The sequence below is a fragment of the Labrus bergylta genome, chromosome 15, assembly GCF_963930695.1.
Source record: "Labrus bergylta chromosome 15, fLabBer1.1, whole genome shotgun sequence".
NCBI classification, from domain to species: Eukaryota; Metazoa; Chordata; class Actinopteri; order Labriformes; family Labridae; genus Labrus; species Labrus bergylta.
This window is the reverse complement of record NC_089209.1, coordinates 6,059,855-6,080,032: the sequence shown is the minus strand read 5'-3', so window position 1 is coordinate 6,080,032 and position 20,178 is coordinate 6,059,855. Positions and strand designations below refer to the sequence as shown.

The 20,178-nt window shown below is 41.1% G+C and overlaps 3 protein-coding genes across 3 annotated transcripts in view; 2 read left to right on the top strand and 1 right to left on the bottom strand.

Moving 5' to 3' along the window:
• The window catches only part of c15h1orf131 (chromosome 15 C1orf131 homolog), a 282,944-nt gene that overhangs the window by 132,187 nt on the left and 130,579 nt on the right, over window positions 1-20,178 (top strand). The gene's annotated exons all lie outside the window — the stretch shown is intronic.
• Window positions 1-20,178, top strand: part of LOC109986428 (exostosin-1) — a 183,690-nt gene that overhangs the window by 87,974 nt on the left and 75,538 nt on the right. The window lies entirely within an intron of this gene.
• LOC109986433 (pleurocidin-like peptide WF3) lies at window positions 10,142-12,067 on the bottom strand. The gene is made up of 4 exons (XM_020637085.3): window positions 11,907-12,067; window positions 11,719-11,819; window positions 10,781-10,799; window positions 10,142-10,417 (listed from the first exon to the last, which is right to left on the bottom strand). Exons 2-4 carry the CDS (start codon window positions 11,816-11,818, stop codon window positions 10,330-10,332), a joined length of 207 nt encoding a protein of 68 aa, XP_020492741.1. The 5' UTR covers window position 11,819; window positions 11,907-12,067; the 3' UTR covers window positions 10,142-10,329.

Below are 20,178 nucleotides of genomic sequence, written 5' to 3'. Positions count from 1 at the left end.
CACACACACCTGACCCTGCACTGAGATAATTCTCTCACCAAACTCTGTGAGTGGCAAGAGTGAGCGTCCTCACCACACACTTTATCAGAGACCCATGAAAAAAAACAAAAAAAACAAGTGTGCAATAAAAAAGGCGCAAATGTATGTTGTTGTTGCAGGAAACACACGTTGCATGGGGAGTATGTGTGTGTGTGTGTGTGTGTGTGTGTGTGTGTGTGTGTGTGTGTGTGTGTGTGTGTGTGTGTGTGTGTGTGTGTGTGTGTGTGTGTGTGTATTCGTATTCCACTGTTACCATGATGTGGTCGTTCGGTTTCCTCCCATAGTTTTGTCTTCCTCTTTCCTTTCCTGCGGTCCTCCGTCCTTTTTTCTGATTTATTTTGATTTCCGAAGATTAAATACAAATTGTGCAATTACAGTGAAATCATCCATATCCCTGCAAAAACCAATGCTCATCATAAAACACAGGTGGCACAAGGATTGGAGAAGATTACAGTTTTTTTCCTCTGCCATCTTTTTCGCGTCCTGTCTCTTTAATCATTGCAATCATTCCCTCAGATATCCCTGATATTCTTTCCACATATCTTATGTTTGTCACCTGTCATGTCCATCCTCCATTGTCATTTCTGCTTCACACTGTAATTGTTCTTATCCATGCTTCATTAGGGAGTTTCTGGCTGTTTTTCGTGTCTCAAAAGAGATGGTTGGATCTCAGAAGCTGATTGTGCCTGTCTTTTTGGAGAAACATAAAACATATCAAAAAAGGTCCTTACAACAGAGATAACCACGAGTCACTTTTTGCAGATCTGAGTCTAGTCTCAAGTCTTGTTACATCAATGCCACGGTTTTGCTCTGTCCGTCGGTGTGCACTCTACCCATTATGTTTGTTTCTGGAAGGCGAGCGCAGGGAAATGCAAGGGGAACAGCTGCACAGTTTCACAAGATCACAGGAGAACTACAAAACAAAACAAAAAAAAGAGAAGAGCGAAAATGGGCACCTGATGTTGAAACACAGAGAATTGATTAGAGTTGCAGCAAATAGCACTATAGTGCTGACGCACTGTGGCGAGCACGGACTCTGTGGAAAAGTGCTGCAATGTCAATCCGCCACACCGGCCACTTCTTACTGTTTTGAATTCGATGAACCTGTAGATATACAGAATGGAAAATGAAACAGGTTGATAATAGAACTAAGATCTGAATGATAGAGCCAACGTTTGTGAATGTTGCAAAACCCATCTGGCCCAAGAAGGTTAACTTTTTCTATGCTAGTATTGAATTCAGACTCAATCTTTTTTTTCCTGATTATGGTGGACAGTTGCTTGTGTGGATATAAACTAGTGTTACTGAGGATAACAAGAAGCTATTGCCGGTGCAATAATAACGGTAAGACTCAAGTACAACTTTCCCAAAAAGAGAGTCAAACTCCCTGGATGTGTCGTTCTCGTGCTCTGTGTTCATATGGACGGCCCACAATATCCTTCAGCTTGTCTTTGTTTTACTTAGTGGCTCAAACTTGTTTTGAACATGTCTTTTCAAGTGAACCCGTCCCTCTCCAACTGTTAGCCCTGCTACTGCATGGGCGAAGAGAGACAGCCCTATGTAGCCTAAAAAGGAAAACACATAAAAACCGAATCAACTTTAAGATTCATATTATCGAAATTGATCACAAAATCTTGTTTTTTAGATGTTTATTAACACTGGTCTGATGTCTCTGCCTTACAGAACCTTGCTAGTGAAACAGGAGGGGAGGGTGGGGCTGAGGGATGAAGGGGGAGTGTCTGGAGTGAGCATTGTTTTGGTCGTAAAATCTGCTCTAAAAGTCAAATAGTAAGACTTTCATTATGAAAAAAACAGATGAGACTCACACAACACACCACCAACAGACAGAAAAGCTGCCAAATTGCACTTTCATATTGACAAGTTGTTTACTGCCTTCTGTCTGTGCCAGCAAGCTTTTTTATCAGTTAACAAACTGCAGAGCAGGGGGCTATGAAGGTAAAAAATATATAACATTATATAACAATAATCAGATTTATTGACTGACAGGTGAAGATACATTACCAGGTTGTTGGACACTTTCCTTCACTCTTAGTAGCTCTATCATGATCTTTGATTAATTGCAGGGGAGATGCAAGATGAAGTTGTGGAAACTGGCAGGGAATCATGGGAAGATTGCCACATGCACAAACTCAACACACACACACACACACACACACACACACACACACACACTGCAATTACCTCTCCAGCAGCGAGAGGTAATTGGCATCTATGCTGTATTTGGAACATCATTTCAGAGTTGTTATGGAGGGTTGACTGGAAGCCTGCTGATTATTTCAATCAGTCTTTTCAAACATTGAAGAAAGTGCCGTCCAGTGAAGTGTGATGCTGCTGTCATCTTGTTTATGTTGTGGAGAAGGATGAACATGGGTGGAACATGGAACTTACTGTGAGGGGGGGAGGGGGTCTTTGTTTTGATCAGACCATTATGGTTTTACCAAGTCGAGAAGGAGGACTTAACAAGCTGATCATCACAGTTTTGTGAACAGAGAGAATGCGGCACAACTATACAGACTTAAATATTCAAAATAGTGTAACACCTTCATTTGTGTGGTTTGTTTAGTGTAGCCCTATGTTGCTTTAGGTTGCCTTTTAATATACTTACACCTCTCATGATGCGGGTAAAGAAAAGCCTGATTTATACGTTTTTGTCAGCATAAGCTGTAGCCCTGTTTCTACGGGTAAGCCTTTGCATACAGCCTGACGTGCACCTCCTTAACGAGGCCATTAAGACTCACATTAGACCCGATTGTTTCATACATGCCCGGGGTCAGTTGCTCCCCCTCCTCTCTCCCCAGCTGGTCTACATTACTAACATCATTCTGTACTTGAGTACACATTCTCATACAGCAGGTGGCGGTATGCACATAGCTGGTTTGCAAATTTGCCAAAAAGCAGAAAGAAGAGGAAGTAACCACGACAACCACTCGCGGACTGAGTCCATCCTGCTAACTGTGGATGTGTTTTGTTATTTGTAAAACAACGACCCTCTGCCGGATGCAACAGTTTTTGAAGCAACAGTAGCCATTGAGAATAACGTCATAAAGTGGTCCACTGCCTTGTTTGAGAAGGGATACTTTCACATCTCACGCAGACCGTACTTGTGTAGTCAGGAATCGGGCCCGATTCCGCTTAAAGAGGTGGTCTCGGGCACAGTACCTGAGTACGGTACAGGTATGGTACACTTGTGTTCATACCAATCAAATGCACCAGGCTTTGGGGTCAAACGTTCTCAGATCCAGTCCCGGGTCTCTAGTGTCAAACCACCCTGGGTCACACCTAGTCTTAAGTAATGCACTCTGAAGATCTATTTTTCATTTGGTTTTCAGGGTTTCTGTTGACTCAAGCGGAGATGCAACACTCATGAACTGCAAAATGGAAAGAAACATGGCAAAGAAAGTCCTTCGTATACTGTAAAGAAGGAAAGAAGAGATGCTTTAAAAATGATACAGAGTAGAATTAAGAGCGAGCTTCAAGGTATTTACTGTTGTTACTCACCTCAATGAAACCCCCAAAAGCCTCCTCTCACTCACTGTACTGTTGAATTTGCGAGCCCCGGAGCAAAGGCATCCTCAAAGAAGGTTTTGTCATCCGTCTTCATTCATCTCGAACCGACTCCTGTTAGTGTTCAATTATCTCTCCACAGTTTGTCTCCATTTTACTGGAGGACATTTAAAGGATGGGAGGAGAGAGACGGAGTGACTGAGGGATGTTTAACAGGAAACAAACAGTGAAGGAGAGATGTGGTTTACAGATCTGCTGGTGGAGCTGCAGTATTGATGTAGCCTACCGCCTCTTTCATAAACCAAAACACACGTTTAACTTAGGCCCACTGATAAAACAGTAGTGGTCGGTTCAGTCGATAGCAAAAAAAAAGATTCTTCTGTCACTTTAACACATAGTTATGGGAAAGTTCAAAGGCTCTCGAGTCTGTGTACGTACCTGCGCTTCTAATCCAGTGCTAACGGCACTGCAGGAGCTGCATTTGTCAACAGAGCTAGCTATCATGACATCTTACACCCCCTCCCTCTGAAGGTTGAGTGGTGAGGAATATTTCCGTTACAGCTAACAGTTGTTAAAGCAGCATGTAGTAAAAGTGATAATCAAAAGCATATAATGGTTTTTTTGGCCCAATCAACACCACAACATAACTGAAACTCATCATCAACCCAAACATTCTCTGACACCCTTTGCGACTCTCCGTGTTACCGTGGTTACCAATTACAGACCACTTTTTTGCGTTGGCAGCGCTCACAACCTCAGTTTTTCAGAGTACTTTTCACTTGCGTTTATTGTTGCCAGGTTGCAATAATTGACCTCCAGTCTCCTCAGTTCAGGCGGTTAGGTGTGTTTCAGATAGCTCTGTGTGTATTTATATTTTCTTCAATTAAAGAGAAAACGTAAATGTGATGAAATTGAATCCTGTTCTGGCATGAGCAGCACCTCTGGAACCTGGAAAATGTACCCTTGAAAAAGAATGTCAGATAAGTTTTCCCCTCCGCCATTGTTGTTGACAAAGGTGATATTAGAAGTCCCGCCCCCTTTTTGATTTTGATTGGTCGGGAAGGGAGAAGTGACATTGACGAGCGTGTCAATGTGAGCGCAGGGACCAAAATAACAGCTGCCCCCAGATGTGTTTTTGTGCTCTGGAGCCTAAAAGCTGAAAACGCTAAATTACCGTACTTTTGTTTTGTACGGTTTTGCGTCTGTGGACTCAGGCCCTTAACTGTATGATTTACAATAAAGCGGTTTGAACACCACTGCGGCCCTCCTCTGTGTGTGTAATGGAGGTTCAGGTGTAGCAGCGTGCTAGAGTTACCGTCTCCAGCTCAGAACAGGAGGAACGAGAAGATGACATTTCCCTGCGGTATGTCTGCCCTCCACGGACTCTGTTTCACTCAGATCAGCAGATCAAGAGCTGATCACTTTACATAGGACTATATTGTAACTACTGTAACTACACACAAACACACACACACACAAACAATGAACACACACACCTGAAGCTGGGTTGAGGTCAGACGGAGATATGCCGGAGTCTGCTGCCCATCATAGCTGCATCGATTTCCTTTCTCCTGCGTCAGGCCATCTTGTCAGCGGACTCCTCGGAGCATGGAAGATGAATTATTCACAGGACATTTCTGCCAGGGTCTGTAAATAAATACTTAACTAATATTGGCCCCCACAACCCACAGGTCTCAGCTTACTGCGCAGGGCACCGAGGAAAAAATGAAGATCTGCTCCAAACATACCTTTTTCATTCACCCGTGTCAGTCTGTGAAGCGTTTGATATCTGGCTAATTAGAGGCGACGTTAAAGTGAGATGGTGTTTCCTCAGCTCATACACTGAAGTCAGTGTGTCGTTTACTAAGGAAAAGACTATCACTGCTGGGTTTAAGCACAACTCTGCAACAGTGTGGTTTACAGAATTCACTCTGAGGATCAATGAGAGGGAAATCAAGAGCTATAACCAAAATCACAAACGTAGTTTCAAATGGTAAGAGGCTTCTTCAAAAGTGTATTCAAGGTCATTTCAATCCCATTTTGAGGCCTTTTATGCAGCAAAACCCAGAAAAGAAAGAGATAGCATGAACATACCTTCATCTTAGTGTCTGTGGAGTAGCTCTAATTACACTAATGGACACAGTCTGAATCACATCTCTGCTGTATCTCTCTCTCTCGGAGGGTGTATGTGGAGCTACTGTGAAAATACTACACCAGTGATTTTCTTCAATTTCTGTCTGGAAGATCTCCAATGGGTTTCTGTTTCGCATCGTCGAAAGCATCAACTACATTTGTACGAGGGTCAACTTTTTTTTCTTGACTGACGCTGTGGGGCTGGATTTTGAAATATGCTGACACATAAACCTGAAAGCTGTCAAGCCTGATGTGAAGAAGTTGTTGTCAGAGGGGAAATATCATTTTTTCATCACCCGAGAAAAAAACTGGGGGCCGGATAGGACGCCTGCCGGGGCCAGATGTGGCCCACAGGCCGCCAGTTGATGATCACTGATCTAAAGCATTGATCTGCTCTGCCTCTGGTCACTTCCTGTCAGCACCTGTGCTTCTGATCAGACTTAAAGCTGCTTGTTTGCACTTCCTGTAGTTGTTTCCTTCTCTCTAGATCCTTGCTAGTGTTGTTCTCATTCTCTGATGTACGTTACTTTGGATAGATAATTAAGATAGTAGCTTCTCTCGATCTCTATGGCAATCCTGTGTTTGTCATTTTCCAATCTCAAACTCTTAAACCTCTAACTATTCCACCAAATACGTTTTCCTCCATTTTTATTTCGTTAGCGGTGCATTTTAACTTGTACATTTTGAATTATATCACTCAAAAGTATCAACCTAAATTATTATGTTTTTGTCCTCTAACTGGAACGTTTTTGTTGCTCTAAGTAACATATTTGTTTTGATTTCATTAAGCCTCAGTTATTCATCATTTTGCATAATTTAAGGGAATAGCCAAGTTGATTGACAGGTGTGCCGTCTCACCTCCACCACTTCATCTGCTTCTAGATTGATCAGAAGTTAGATTGAGATAGCATTTCCATCATGGCGACCGCCCAGTGGGTGAAGTCTCTGAGGACGCGTCCATGGTTTATACTGTCTGTGGTCTCTTTACACGTTTTAAGAAGAAGAGAAAAGCCATTCAAGAAATCATTTAGAAGTCAAGGGGAATCCCACCATGCTCTGTCAGCCTCCTCTAAGCAGCAGAAGGATAAATGACAGACTGATTGTTTTAATTGAACAAAGGCCCCGTGCTATAGGCCCTCTCCGCCTCACAGCTCTAATCCTCCGCTGTGAGCAGCAGGTCTTAACCCTGAGCTGTGACTGTCTGTCACTTTATGAGCCTCGCATTAACAAAATGTGCCGTGTGGCGTTTGCTGCCCGTAATGAGGTTTGTAATAAGATCAGGCTGGGTGACACCAGGATCACAGCTCGCTCCCTGTTACTGAGCTCGGGGTTTCTGCTCGTCTTTGATGTGTGTGTGTGTGTGTGTGTGTGTGTGTGTGTGTGTGTGTGTGTGTGTGTGTGTGTGTGTGTGTGTGTGTGTGTGTGTGTGTGTGTACTGACTGAGAAGAAAAGGAGTTAGCCTTGCTCTCCGTCTCACTCAGGCTCTTTTATCATTTAACTGAAGCCACTAAACAGACAGAGAACAAAGAGTCGAGGTTAAATCTGTTAACTCTCTTCAGTGTGAATGTGTTGAGACTGTTGTATCTGCTGGAGTGTGTTTTTTTTTTAATCTCTTCAGTTTTATACTCATGAATTCATCAAAATTTCGGCAACTAAATGTTTAGTTTTCTTTAAGTAAATTGTCAGAAAATATGTCCATCTTGTCCGCCTGATCCACTAACAGATGATCCAAATTATATTAATATATTAAAAGTTTAACTATATATAGTCCCTAATATATATATATATATATATATATATATTTTATTTTTATTTTTTTCAGTGACTTGAAGTGACAGGTGTTTTTATACATGTGAAACAAAATAGAAAACTAATTTCATTTGAAAAAAAACATTGAAACTAAATTGCTCATTAAAATGTGTCAGTTTGACAACAATGCTTATTATAATAAATATTCAAGCATGTCAAAGAAAACAATAAGAGGGAGTAAGACAGACAGATAGGGACAGAGAGAGCGAGAGAGAGAGAGAGGGAGAGAGAGAGACAGAGAGAGAGAGAGAGAGAGAGAGAGAGAGAGAGAGAGAGAGAGAGAGAGAGAGAGCAGTAATTGCTCAGGGGGATTGTTTCCACATTCGGTCACTGCTGAGGAGATTGGTGACATCCACCTTATTGATCAGTGCATTTAACACCAACAGAAACACACACACACACACACACACACACACACACACACACACACACACACACACACACACACACACACACACACACACTGGAACAGTGCTACGTGACCCCGGAGCCCCCACGCTCCTTATTTCAAACCTCGTACGCTTCTATTTTTATTCCTATCCTCTCCTTTTTTTGCTCTCGTCTGTGTCACCACATCTTCATCCGTCCATCTCTTACTTATCTCTTCTTAAAGTTCAACTTTGCAAGCAGATTTTTGTCTTGTTAAAATCCTCTTTACATTCAAATATGATTCATTGGACAAAAAGGCCTGGAATAAACCAGTCTGATTAATTTATTCGGTCTCTTTGTACTCTACCCTCAAAGTAATTCTTCAAAAAGGTCAGGAGCTGTTTGCACAAAGATAACAATGTAAAGCATTGATATTGCTGGGACTGATGATGATGATATAGTTAATGTTCAGGATGCTGATTAGATTTGTCATGAGAAGGTGTCAATCATGTTGTTGATGATAACACTTCTTTTTTTTTTAACTTTGCGTTGCCTCCGTTCTTGAAAATGAAGCCGCTGCAGAAGTGCAAAATCCTGCAGTTTGTGCAATGTCTGTCCAGGAAATATAATTAAAAGATGCAAATCATGTTTCAGGAATAGGACAGGATGATTTGTGATGTAGAGTAAGAGAAAAGAGGACAAAAACAAAAGGAAGCAACATTTGAGAGATTACAGGAAAGATTGTGCTGTAGTGTTTCTGTCCTGAAGCTTTTTCTGTTTGGTGACACATTTGCCCCTTCTTTATTGTTTGCCCTGTCTGACTTCTCACAGCAGGCTTTTATTAAGAGGACGCCTCAGGACAGAAAGAGGAAAAAAAACACAAAAATAAAGAATGTCTTTTAACACTTTCACCATCAGGGTCTTCTCCGGGTTTGAAGGCAACATAACCAATCTTATTAAATGTAAACGTAATTATGTAAATGCTTAATATTCCAACAACAGTGATATATCTGTTGACTACTGTTGATACATTTCGGGCTCTTACAATCCTTCGTCCATCTTAGTACAGTGTATGGTTCATAAAATGATCGGAAAGTTAGGTTGAGCTAGCATTTTCAAAATTGCAAGCACCATTGTTGGACCTCTTAACACCTCTTCAGAAACCAATGGGCTTCATCTCTGAGACTATACGTCCATGTTTCATACAGTCTGTGGTCAGAATCTGACATTAATGGTGAGATGTAATGTGAGTAAGTGAGGGGGAGTCACCGGACTCTGCGGTGTTGCTTTAATCACATCGACGGCGCTGTCAGTGAGACATGCAGAGCTCTCGTGTGTGATATGCAGATGTAATGACACACACTGACTGCATGTCTGTCTCTGCTCCCCCCCCCCCGAGGTTTTGCAAACCCTCCTTATGTATTAATGACTCGTCGATAAAGAAATATCCCATTACACAACCACCTCCCTCCCCATCTTTAACCTTGATGCCGATCTCTGTTTGTGTGTCTGCCCTCTGTCATCGCTTTTCTATTATTTACCACGCAGCTCTGTCTGTGCGAGGCCAGCAATCGCTTCTAGGTAAACAACCGCGGCCAATGACACCAGTGACCCTCACACACACACACACACACACACACACACACACACACACCTTATAACCTCATCCCTCGTCCGACCACATCTCATTTCCGATCGATATGTTTTAAGCGAAGCTCCATCCCTCCAAAACAAACTCTGCCCGCTCGGGCTGGTGTGTGTTTGTTTATTTTATGGGGGACATTCAGGTGTCATTTTCAGCGTGGGTCCGGTTTGCCCTTTAGGTTGTCTGCAGGCGACAGTGAGATAGATCCATCATCCATATCTCTTTGACACCTCAGCCTGCCAGGATCACTCTCACTGACGCTGAATTAGCTGCTCTGGTGAGGGAGACAGGAGGAGGGAGGGGGTTCGTATACACATGTGCAAATATTATCAAAGCCTCTGGATGTTTGTCTGGAAATAGTCCAAATGGATATTGATATCAAGATTGAGTCTTTTATTAATCATTTCCAAAATCTGAGTAAAAACAACGTAACTTTAAATAAGCAGCTCGTTGTTGATCACGTTTGGATTGATTTCCTCCCCTGCTCATCACATCACATCGTCGCTTTGACTCACAAAGGTATCTTTAGTTTTTACTCCTTTTTATGCTTGGAACTTCTACATGAAGTAAAACCTTTTTTTCGTCATCTGTATGTTTTAGCAAAACAATAAAAAAACATGCTGCTTTTGAAAAATGCAGATTTATTCAGGAAAAACAGACTTTTAATCAATTTCATTTTCAAGATTCATCAATCAATGAATGTCAATGCATCACATTTTTAAGAAGGTGTATATATTTTTTTTATCATGAAAAGCAAGTAGCATTTTTTATTGATATCAGTACAAAGCTCCAGCGTGGTCTCTCTCTCTCTATTGAACAGGGGGCTGATCTGGTACGAAAACAATCGAACGTTTGTCCAGCTCCTGCTGGTCCATCTTTCCATGCCTGTGCACCAACCTGGTAACAGAATGAAGTAATACAGCAAAGTATAAGTAAAGTTTATTTATATAGCACATGCTTAAATGTAGACAACAAACGACAAGTGACAAAAACGTTACACAATAAAAACACAAGATGAAAACATGATTTAAAATGAGACAGCAACACAGAAAGTGGAAGTCGGGTAAATACTGAATTAGGAAATTTAAAGTATATAAATGTTTTTAATAAAAAGGAACTGGATCAACTGTAACATAGAGAACAAACTGTGTTTGAATGTTGTGATACTTTACAAGAGAAAGTCTGATGCAAAGCAATGAACCTACTGATACTGTAACTTGAACATTTATTTCACCAGGTGTAGTAAAAACAATTTCTTACCCATGGATCAGCTTGCCAACTAAAAACAAAAGAAAAGAGTTGAAAATTACTACACTAAATCTTCTGTAATTTTAACTTGACATGACATATATAGATGTAGTGACAGTAAAACATGAACTATTGTTGAACAGGACCAGCAGCAGAGTAAAAAAACATACTGAATGTCTGAGTTAAGACTTTTAGGAAATAAAAGAAAACAAACATTGGTGTTATGGATATATCTTTTTGGATTTTAAAATAGTGACTCACATATAGCAGATGTAAATATCAGCTTCATAAATAACTAAATTTGGTTTTCTGTTTTTGCTTTATATTGAATTGATTTTATTTATTCAATAGGGACATTGTAATTTTACATAGTTTCAATACAAAGCATGAAACAGATGTGCTAGACAGAGAGTTTAGAGCTAATTTCCAACCCTAGTTGGGCCTTGGCTAAACAAACAGAGCGAAAATGTACAATATTTAATCACATTATCCTCACAACTCTATATGAGGATACATTAAAATACATAAAAAAACAATGCGACAATATGACAGTACAAATTTCTATAAACCAATTTAAATTACAGATTTAAATAAAACAGACTGGATGCAACCAGGACATCCAGAAATAATGTCTGATGCAGTTTGTTTTTGTGACATGTTTTGGAAATCCTAACCCTTCCTTAGCGTGCAGGTAGCCTAGTGTTTAGTGCGCGCCCAATGTGTGCATGGCCTACAAGCGCACAGCCAAAGTTCAAATCCAACCTGTGGCTAATATCCTGCCTGTCATTCCCCACTCTCTCTCTCTCTCCCTGGTTTCTGACTCCACTGTCCTATCTCTATTATAAAGGCATAAAAAGCCAAAAGATTAAACTTTCAAATATAAAAATATATATACTGTAAATGGAAAATAATTTTTACTATTAAAAGGCCACATGATTCAGTAACTGTACCGCGAAGGACTCCGTGTATCAGGTGTCCAATGAAGCCCTCTCCAGGTTCAGCCATGAGGACGACCAGCGTCAACACGAGAAACATCATAATGAACTTCATCCTGAAAGAAAGAACAGGAAAAAGAGTTGTTGTGTTATCATTATCATACGTGCACAGTCTTGTTGACGGGATAAAATGTAATCCTGACCTCTTCAGTGATTCAAAGTCAAGACAAAAGGTTCTCAATCAGAGCAGTGAGGGATGAAGAGTAACTGATACGACGATGAACCTCTCTTAATATACCGAGGACTGAATTCATGGAGGGGATTGCAGTTCTGCATCTGAACAGATGGTATCGCTTTAATCCAAACCACCAAACCGAAGTCCGGTCAGAGACGAGCCTGTTGTCTCATCACTTCCTCATATTCGAGGTTTAAAGTTGTGAGTCTGATAAAATGACGCTTAGCCATGGAGTCTAAAAGTTGATTGTGTTTCATGACACAGTATCAAGCAGATTTGTCTCTCAAGGTAAAATGTGTTTCCTGTGTTTGAATGTGAGCTGCACTTTTATGCAGATGTATTTCTGTAAAGACAAATCTTTGCGAGATGACCACCAATGGGAGCTGATGTGTCATTAGCGCGGATAGTGTTCCACCTGTACTTTTATTGTCTACTGTTTCTCCTGTACGCAGCAAAGCCTGCTGAAACGTAATCGGTCGATACAGCTCAGACTAGGAATGTACAACAAACATAAATCCAAACACTTCCCATGCTGGAAATCCAGACCGCAGAGAATCTGTAAATAGAGATCCTCTTCTTGGTCCCTGTTCCTTACTAATCTATGCGTTGTGTATTTAAACTAACATGGATCATATCCGAGGTCGGGTCGCGGTGGCAAGTCAACCCAGACTTCCCTCTCCCCAGCAACGTCTTTCAGCTCCTCCTGGAGGATTCCGAGGCGTTCCCAGGCCAGACAGGATTGTTAATTCCTTCAGTGAACTCTGGGTCTATACCCCGGGTTTCCTCCAAGTTGGGCGTGCCTGGAAAACCTCCAAAGGGAGGCGTCTAGGAAGCTTCCTAATCAGATGCCTGAACCACCTCAGTCCTTTTGATGCAGACTCCGAGCTCCCCCAGAGTGTCTGAGTTCCTCTCCCTATTTTTAAGGCTGAGCCCAGCCGCCCTCCAGAGGAAAATCAATTTCTGCCGCTTGTATCCATGATTTTATTCTTTCAGTCACTACCCATAGATCATGACCATGTAGGCGCTGGTTGGAATGAAGATCAAGCGGTAAATCGAGGGCTGAGCCAATCATCCCGTCAATCTCACGGTCCATCGTACCCTAACTCATGAACAAGACCCCGAGATACTTCAACTCCTTCACTAGGGGCAAAGACCTCCATCCCCACCTGATGGAGCAATCCACTGGTTTCCAGTAGAGAACCATGACGTTGGATTTGGAGGTGTCGACCATCATCCCAGGCACTTCTTACTTTTCAGATTAAGCAAATATTTTCCAAGGAAAGAATTGGATCTCATAGGGCTTTGATTGGAGTTTGAAGTTAAACACAAAACTGATTATTCTTTATTAAATGCCAAGACGTTTTTTTGCATTTTCAAGTGTAAAACAACCAAATACCTGCCTAACTCTTTACTCTACATATCTGAATTTAAACAAGAAGAAACATCTCATGAAGTTATCTCAGTATGTTGTTGAGTTAGATTAAGGTCAGAGAGAAGACTTCTTGGACCGGGATGATTGTGTGGAAACATTTTTTGTACTTCACTTTAGTTATTCTCAGCATTTGATCTAACTTTCTTTAGTTGTTCTTTCTATAAAAAGAATTAAGGATGTGAGTTGCTGCACCAAAACTAGTTTTTGAATGGAAAAACCAAATCAATCGATACAGTTTAGTATCGTGATATTTTGTGTGGCGACTTTATATCGTCTCATGGAAGCCAAGTATCAATATTTTTACGATGAGATTTTTGATATGCTTTTTAAAAATTTTAACTGCTGAAGGGGGTTGCACAATTCATTTTGAACAAGTTGCATTATTCAGAATTTCTGTTAAAGTTCAATTAGACTGAAATACAAATAAAAAGACTGAAGTGAGATGAACAGACTGAGAATTATTTCTATTTTGACAAAACAGTTCTTGATTTAGTTTAGTGTAGTGGACATAATATTCAATTCTCAGCATTTCGCAAAATGTTAAAAAGTCGCAATAGAATCGTATTGTGTCTCGAGTATCGCTATAATATTGCATCGTGGGGACTCTGCTGATTCCCACCCCTAATGGACACCCGAGTTAATAGTTCAACATTTTTGTCGTTTCTCGCACCGCACAGTCATCTCTTTTGGCATTGTTCCCCTCAACGTGTTTGTCATGTCGACTTTTGACAACACAATTGAGGAATTTGATCTAATGTGAAAAACATTGAAATGATCGTCACCATGCTGTTCCTATGAGGCCGGGGTCGGCACATCTTACTCTTGTAGTACATCGATGTCGTGAGTGTGTTTACCAAAGTCACTCGTGTGTGTTTCTGCGGTTAATTTGAACAGAATGGGGCAATGACAGTGCAATGTTGTTACTCTATCAGTGTTAACAGCTTGATTATAATCTTATCACTTCCTCAGGCTCTAGTTCCTCTTCTCTCCACACTTAGAGGACCAAACGATGAGAAAATTCACAGACAGATAAGAGGAATGGGGAAGTGTTTGTTTCTGGTTAGACCGTTTCATCATTATTTATGTAGCTTCATAGCATTCTTAGTACTTCTAAGATTACTCTGGGGAGAAAGACACAAGTACTTGTGTTTGCAGTGTTACTCTTTAAACGTTCAGTTCTGTTTCATCATTGGGGTCCATTGCTGTGGTTCATTTCTTCAACACATTTTTATTGAAATCTTCAGGACTGCTTTGGCAAAGGAACAAAAGAGTTCAAAGGTGGAAAGAATCCCACTGGACGTCTTCTGTTGGAGATTTCATAGTTAAAGCTTCTCTCCACTCAGATTTAAAATCACATTTTTTAAATAGGTTTCCTCTGTATTCCAATCATGCTAACAAAAAGCAAAACTATTATATTTACCTTACTGACATAAAACATTCGTTATCCAGCTCCCTTGCATTTATTTATGTCAACCTTTTTGTGGTTGTTTTTCTTCATTGTTTTCACATCCCACTTTTGATCACCAATTATATTTTTTACTTTAAACATGATATCAGCCCTGGGGTTGATTCTGGTGGTTCCCATGTGTGGAGGCTGCGGTCCTCCAGGCAGGCGGCCCGGGTTCGGGTCCGGCCTGCGGCTCCCTTTTCACAATGTCATTCCCCCCTCTCTCTCTCTCTCTCTCTCTCTCTCTCTCTCTCTCTCTCTCGCTCTCTCTCTCTCTCTCTCTCTCTCTCTCTCTCTCTCTCAGAATCTGGGCTTATGTTGGCTCAGAGGAAAGAACCCATGACTTTCCGTTCATGCAAGAGCAGATTTTCTCTCCACACAAACATTGACTCAGCAAAAATTCATATACAATTCTTTGCACTTTAATATCTTTCTTTGACACTGGCATGTTGATCAGTGTATTCCCTCTTTTGTTCTTTACTATTCACACACACTTATTGAAACATTTCAAGTTAAAAAGTGAGAATCGCAAGAGTGCAAGTTTATGTTTCTGTAAAAGTGAACTTGATCTCTGTTGTTGTTTTGAAGTTGATGGCTCTCTTTTTGGTTCCGATACTGTGACAGTTGAAATAAAGGCATGTTCATGTTTTCTCCTGTGCCTCATGTGAAGTGCTGAAAACTAACACAAAACAGGGTCTCTGGATAATCCTGACACACCAACAGTAAGGAGTCACGAGCTGAGGGTCTGAGGTTGATCCCGGTCCAAGCCCCCTCTCTGCTGTCTCACAGAACTCAGTCAGCTCTGACTGCGTCTTTAAACTCTCGGAGGGATCCAAATACAACCGCGTCAGCTGAAACAGACTCACTCAGCCATGTTCTGTTCTCTGCACTTTGTGTTTTTCATACTTTTGTAAAACCAAGGTTTGACTGCTACTGCTGGATTTGGAGCATGGTTGGTTAGAGCAACGGAAATAACCGAATTTCCCCCTTTAAGACCAAAGAAAGTTGTAAACATTGCACACTCATTGTCTCGTCTTTTATACGACAAAACAGTAATGATCATACACACACACTCCCCTGTGCTCATTACATTTGGAGCTGCCACTCCGCCTCCTGCTTTGAGGGTCCTGATGCCACTCAATGGCTGTTGAATAATGACCCCGAGACACCCAGCTTTAGCCTGATCCCTCCTTGAAAGCTTTCCTTCCTCTTATTCAATCCCTCTTTAAACCCTCGCTGGAGACTTGATGAGTGCCAGGTAACACACACACACACACAATCACACACACACACACTCTCACACACACCTGGATTAATGCTGCCAGACTGGAGAGGCCCGAGCCAAGAACACCCTGGAACTGAATTATGACACGAGGCTTCAAGGAAATCCAGATGTACGATTCAAACAAGGATTTGACTGCGTAGAGGGGCATTGATTAAAGGATGAGAACTCCTTTAGAGTTGACATTTATCAAATTATTTCCTTTTTTTATGTTTAAACTGGAGTCTTGGAAATGTTAAAAAGACATCTGACACTGCAGTATTTTGACTAATACACAAAAAATGACTCGGGGGTTGCAATTGAGAAGGTGCCAGGTGCGTACCTTAGACTGTATAAATGATGGACTTAGCTACAGTGAGATCACCCATCTTCTTGACACTAAATGAAACCTCGAGTTCAGAATTTGGTGCCTCCATGTTAGTTTATAGGAGCCAGAAGTGAACATACTTAGAGGAGAGGGGCTGGTGGGGAGTAAGGGCTGATATGAGGAGGGAAGCACGAGGAATAGATTCTCATATTATACATTCAAAAAATGTGTAAAATGTTAGAAAAGGTGTATTATTTAGCCTGAGCAGACTCAAACATCTCTTACTCTGATTTTTTTTTACCTCCCCTCGTCTCTGGTCTTGATTTTCTTCACCGGCTCAATGTCTTGCTAATGACAGACTCAAACAGCTACAGTGTCAGCCATGGGCACGTCTAATGGAGGTTTTAGAATAATCTGCTGCTTCCTTAAATTGTCATGCATCATAAGCATCAGAACAGAAAAGTTCACTCCAGCACAAGCTATATCCATTCACTAAACCCCCTGTATCTAATGTTTAAAGTCACTTATAGCCGACTACATTACAAGGAAAGAAACGTGTAATGACTGGTGAGTGACAGGATGTAAGGTGAGACAAAATGATTAGAGGTAACATTTTATTTTATTCTCCATACTCTATCAAATGTTCATTTTCTCCAGAATTGCAGAGTTTAAGGACTTTGCTTCATCGGCTTCCTTCAACGACTTGAATTTGTGTTTATGTTTTGGAAAATTTAAATTCTGGTAAAAGTAGCAAAACATCTAAAGGAAAACATTCAATAGACATTTGCTAAATATGCAATTTTTTTTACATTTGAACCTTCTTCATGACCTCCACTTTGACTTCACAAAACTGGCAACCCAAGACATCTAAAACACATACAGTACAGATTTTCAATAAAATTAAAAGTAATAATTGTTCTATTGTGTTATAAGTAAACATTCATTTTCGATCACATTTAGTCTTTTTCATGTTTATTATTGTGGAAGAATAGCTGGCATGACATTTTGGCACAATGGATGGCAGAAGGAGACTCTGCAAGTTTCTTGTTTGGCTATGGCCAAAATTTCAGACGACCCCATTTGAATTCCATGCGTACGGTGAGGACCCAGAAGGTTGGGAAAGCCTGGTCTAGTTTGTGATATTGTTAAATATTCTATGAATTCACATCGTAAAGGCTCCTTCAAGAGGAGAATGTAGGCATTCATTTGATTTATCTACAAGCACCAAAAACAGCACTCAAAATAAACGAGGATTTAGATATCTTCCAGGTAGCACAGTTTTAAAAGTTCTTCATTATCCTGCAAGTTTAAAATATCAGACTTTGTTTGGTTATTTAGCTGAAGCCTCTTTGAAATTCATCTCAAAGCCTAAAATCAGTCTTTAACGTGTGAGGATGTCCACCTTAAATGAGGAAGAATCAATCAGGGGGTAGAGCCTTTAATGTGGCGTAAACTTCTTGGCAGACTGAGTGAAGAAAGGCATGTGTCTTTGATTTTGTCAGCATGTTAGAGTTGAACTGAGGCATTTAGAAAACTACAGACCAATATAAAACCCATTTTAGGTCCTGATATTTAAAAACATCAATCTTAGAATTCAGTCCCCTTTTTATACTTTATTCCTTCAGGTGTTTGGTTCCTTTCCAATTTCAAAATGTTTGCATGACTTTCTGTTTTCTTTCTGGCTCAAGTTCAGTTACATTTCCAAAAGCAGTTTTTGTGATGACGTCAGTGTCAAAGTCAGAGACTCATTTCTTGGAAATAAAGAAGGGCTGAAATGAGGAGGGAGGCACGAGGAATGGATTCTCAACGCCGCGGCAGAAAAGTCCCAGCCTGCTCCTCGGGCTTATGTTGGAACACACACACACACACACACACACACACACACACACACACACACACACACACACACACGCACTGAAGCTCTACCTCATCATTGCCACGGAGCATGGAAGATGAAAAACCCATGAGTGTACGCATTTTGATTCTTAAATCAACAGTGTTTTGATTTTGGTTTTGCTACAGCAGAGCGTGAAGCAGCTTATTATCTGCTTCATTACTGGCAGGAGAACAGTGACGCGCCTGTGTGTGTGTGAGTGTGTGTGTGTGTGTGAGCTAGTGTGCGTGTTCTTTTTTATCTAGAAGTGTATATGAGCCGACAAGTTAACCAAGCCCGTGTCACATTCTTCACGAGAAACTCATTCAGCTTTTCATTCCACACATGTGGCTGCAGGAAAATCTTAACTCAAGTAAACTGAAAGTCACCGAAACACCTGCAGTAACTTCATAAAACTCTTTTTACTGTGCAGAGGTTACGGGAAGACATGTACGTCTCTTCATCATTAGCAAAGCATCAAGGTGGATGCTTCTTGTTGGGTGGAAATGTGTTCTGGCCTTTCTGTCAGTTTGAAATATAACATTTCAACAGTTTCAGATGCTGAAATAAGAAGATCCAATCTCTTTTAATGTTTGTAAATGTTCCTTCAACCTCCTGCTGGCAGCCTGGCAGCTTAGCTTAGCTTAGCACAATAACTTCAACTATGTTTGACTCCGTTCAAAGATATCAAGGCTCACTTGCAAACAGATTACCAACCACTCACACATACTCCGTTTTGCTCGGTTGGACGGCGCGCGCCCATCACCACTGGATCTGTTTCTGGAACGATCAGCTGTACACACATCACAGGAGAACTACAAGATCACATGTGAGTAAAGAGTAAAAACGTGCTAACAACATGTTCCTTTGTGTTTCTTGTTCATTCAGTGATTGTTTTGACATCATGTTGATGAAGTGATGAAAAACACGATCGCGAGTCTGTGCATTGTGTTTTATTTTGAAATTCACCGGACGCTCTGTGTGTTTCCTTGTTTGACTTCCTGTCCGGGTTGTCATATTCTGTCTAGCTTGACGCTAACCTGCAGCGTATACTCCGCCGAAGATAGACTGGCAGGGTATTTGAAACGCAGCAGAGCGTAGTGGCCCCCTGGTGGCACGCTCTGGAGACGGACCGCAGCGCGCGCTGTGTGAACACTATGAATGACTAGAGTGGCAGCTAAGTACGGCTAGGACTCTGACCCAGGACCAGCGGAAACTCAGACTGCTATACAGACTCGTACACATTGTGTGCTGTCTCTTCAGTCGATTTGATGTTCTCGTAACTCAAGTTGCTGCTATACTTTTCATCCACAGAGCTCTTTGGTGGATGCAACAGTGGGATTTGTAGTTTTAAGTTCAACTTTGAACAAAATCAACTTTGAAGAAAGCTGATTTTGTTTAGATACAGCTCGTTTCAGAGATAATCACGCTGGTGTAGTGTGGACGGTGTCCCAGCACGGGAGAGAAAGCTGCATTTTAAGAATGTTGAACAACTCTCATTTCAAGTTTAATGTCTCGTTATAAAAAGAGTTTTTAGATCAAACTCACATGGAGGTATTTGAAGGATCGTCACGTTCTGTATGAAAAACAAACCAACACTGAAGAAGTGAGTGTTTGGAGGGATATGAAGCAGGGAATTAGAGGGCCATCTTGGAGTTGTTGTTGTTTACTGACTTCTTGCATTGCGACTGTGTGTGTGTTTTTGTGTGGCGACAAATGAAGGACCCCCGCATGACTTCACTCAGAGTTTTCTTGTCTGAATCTGATCTTCAGAGATCTTTGGTGGCAGATTGGACGGCTGCCTTTGTTCACATTACAACCCTAATTAGGCTGAGCATTGTGTGTGAGAAATACGAGAGCAGTTCAGTGCACACATGCGTATATATGTGTGTGTGTGTT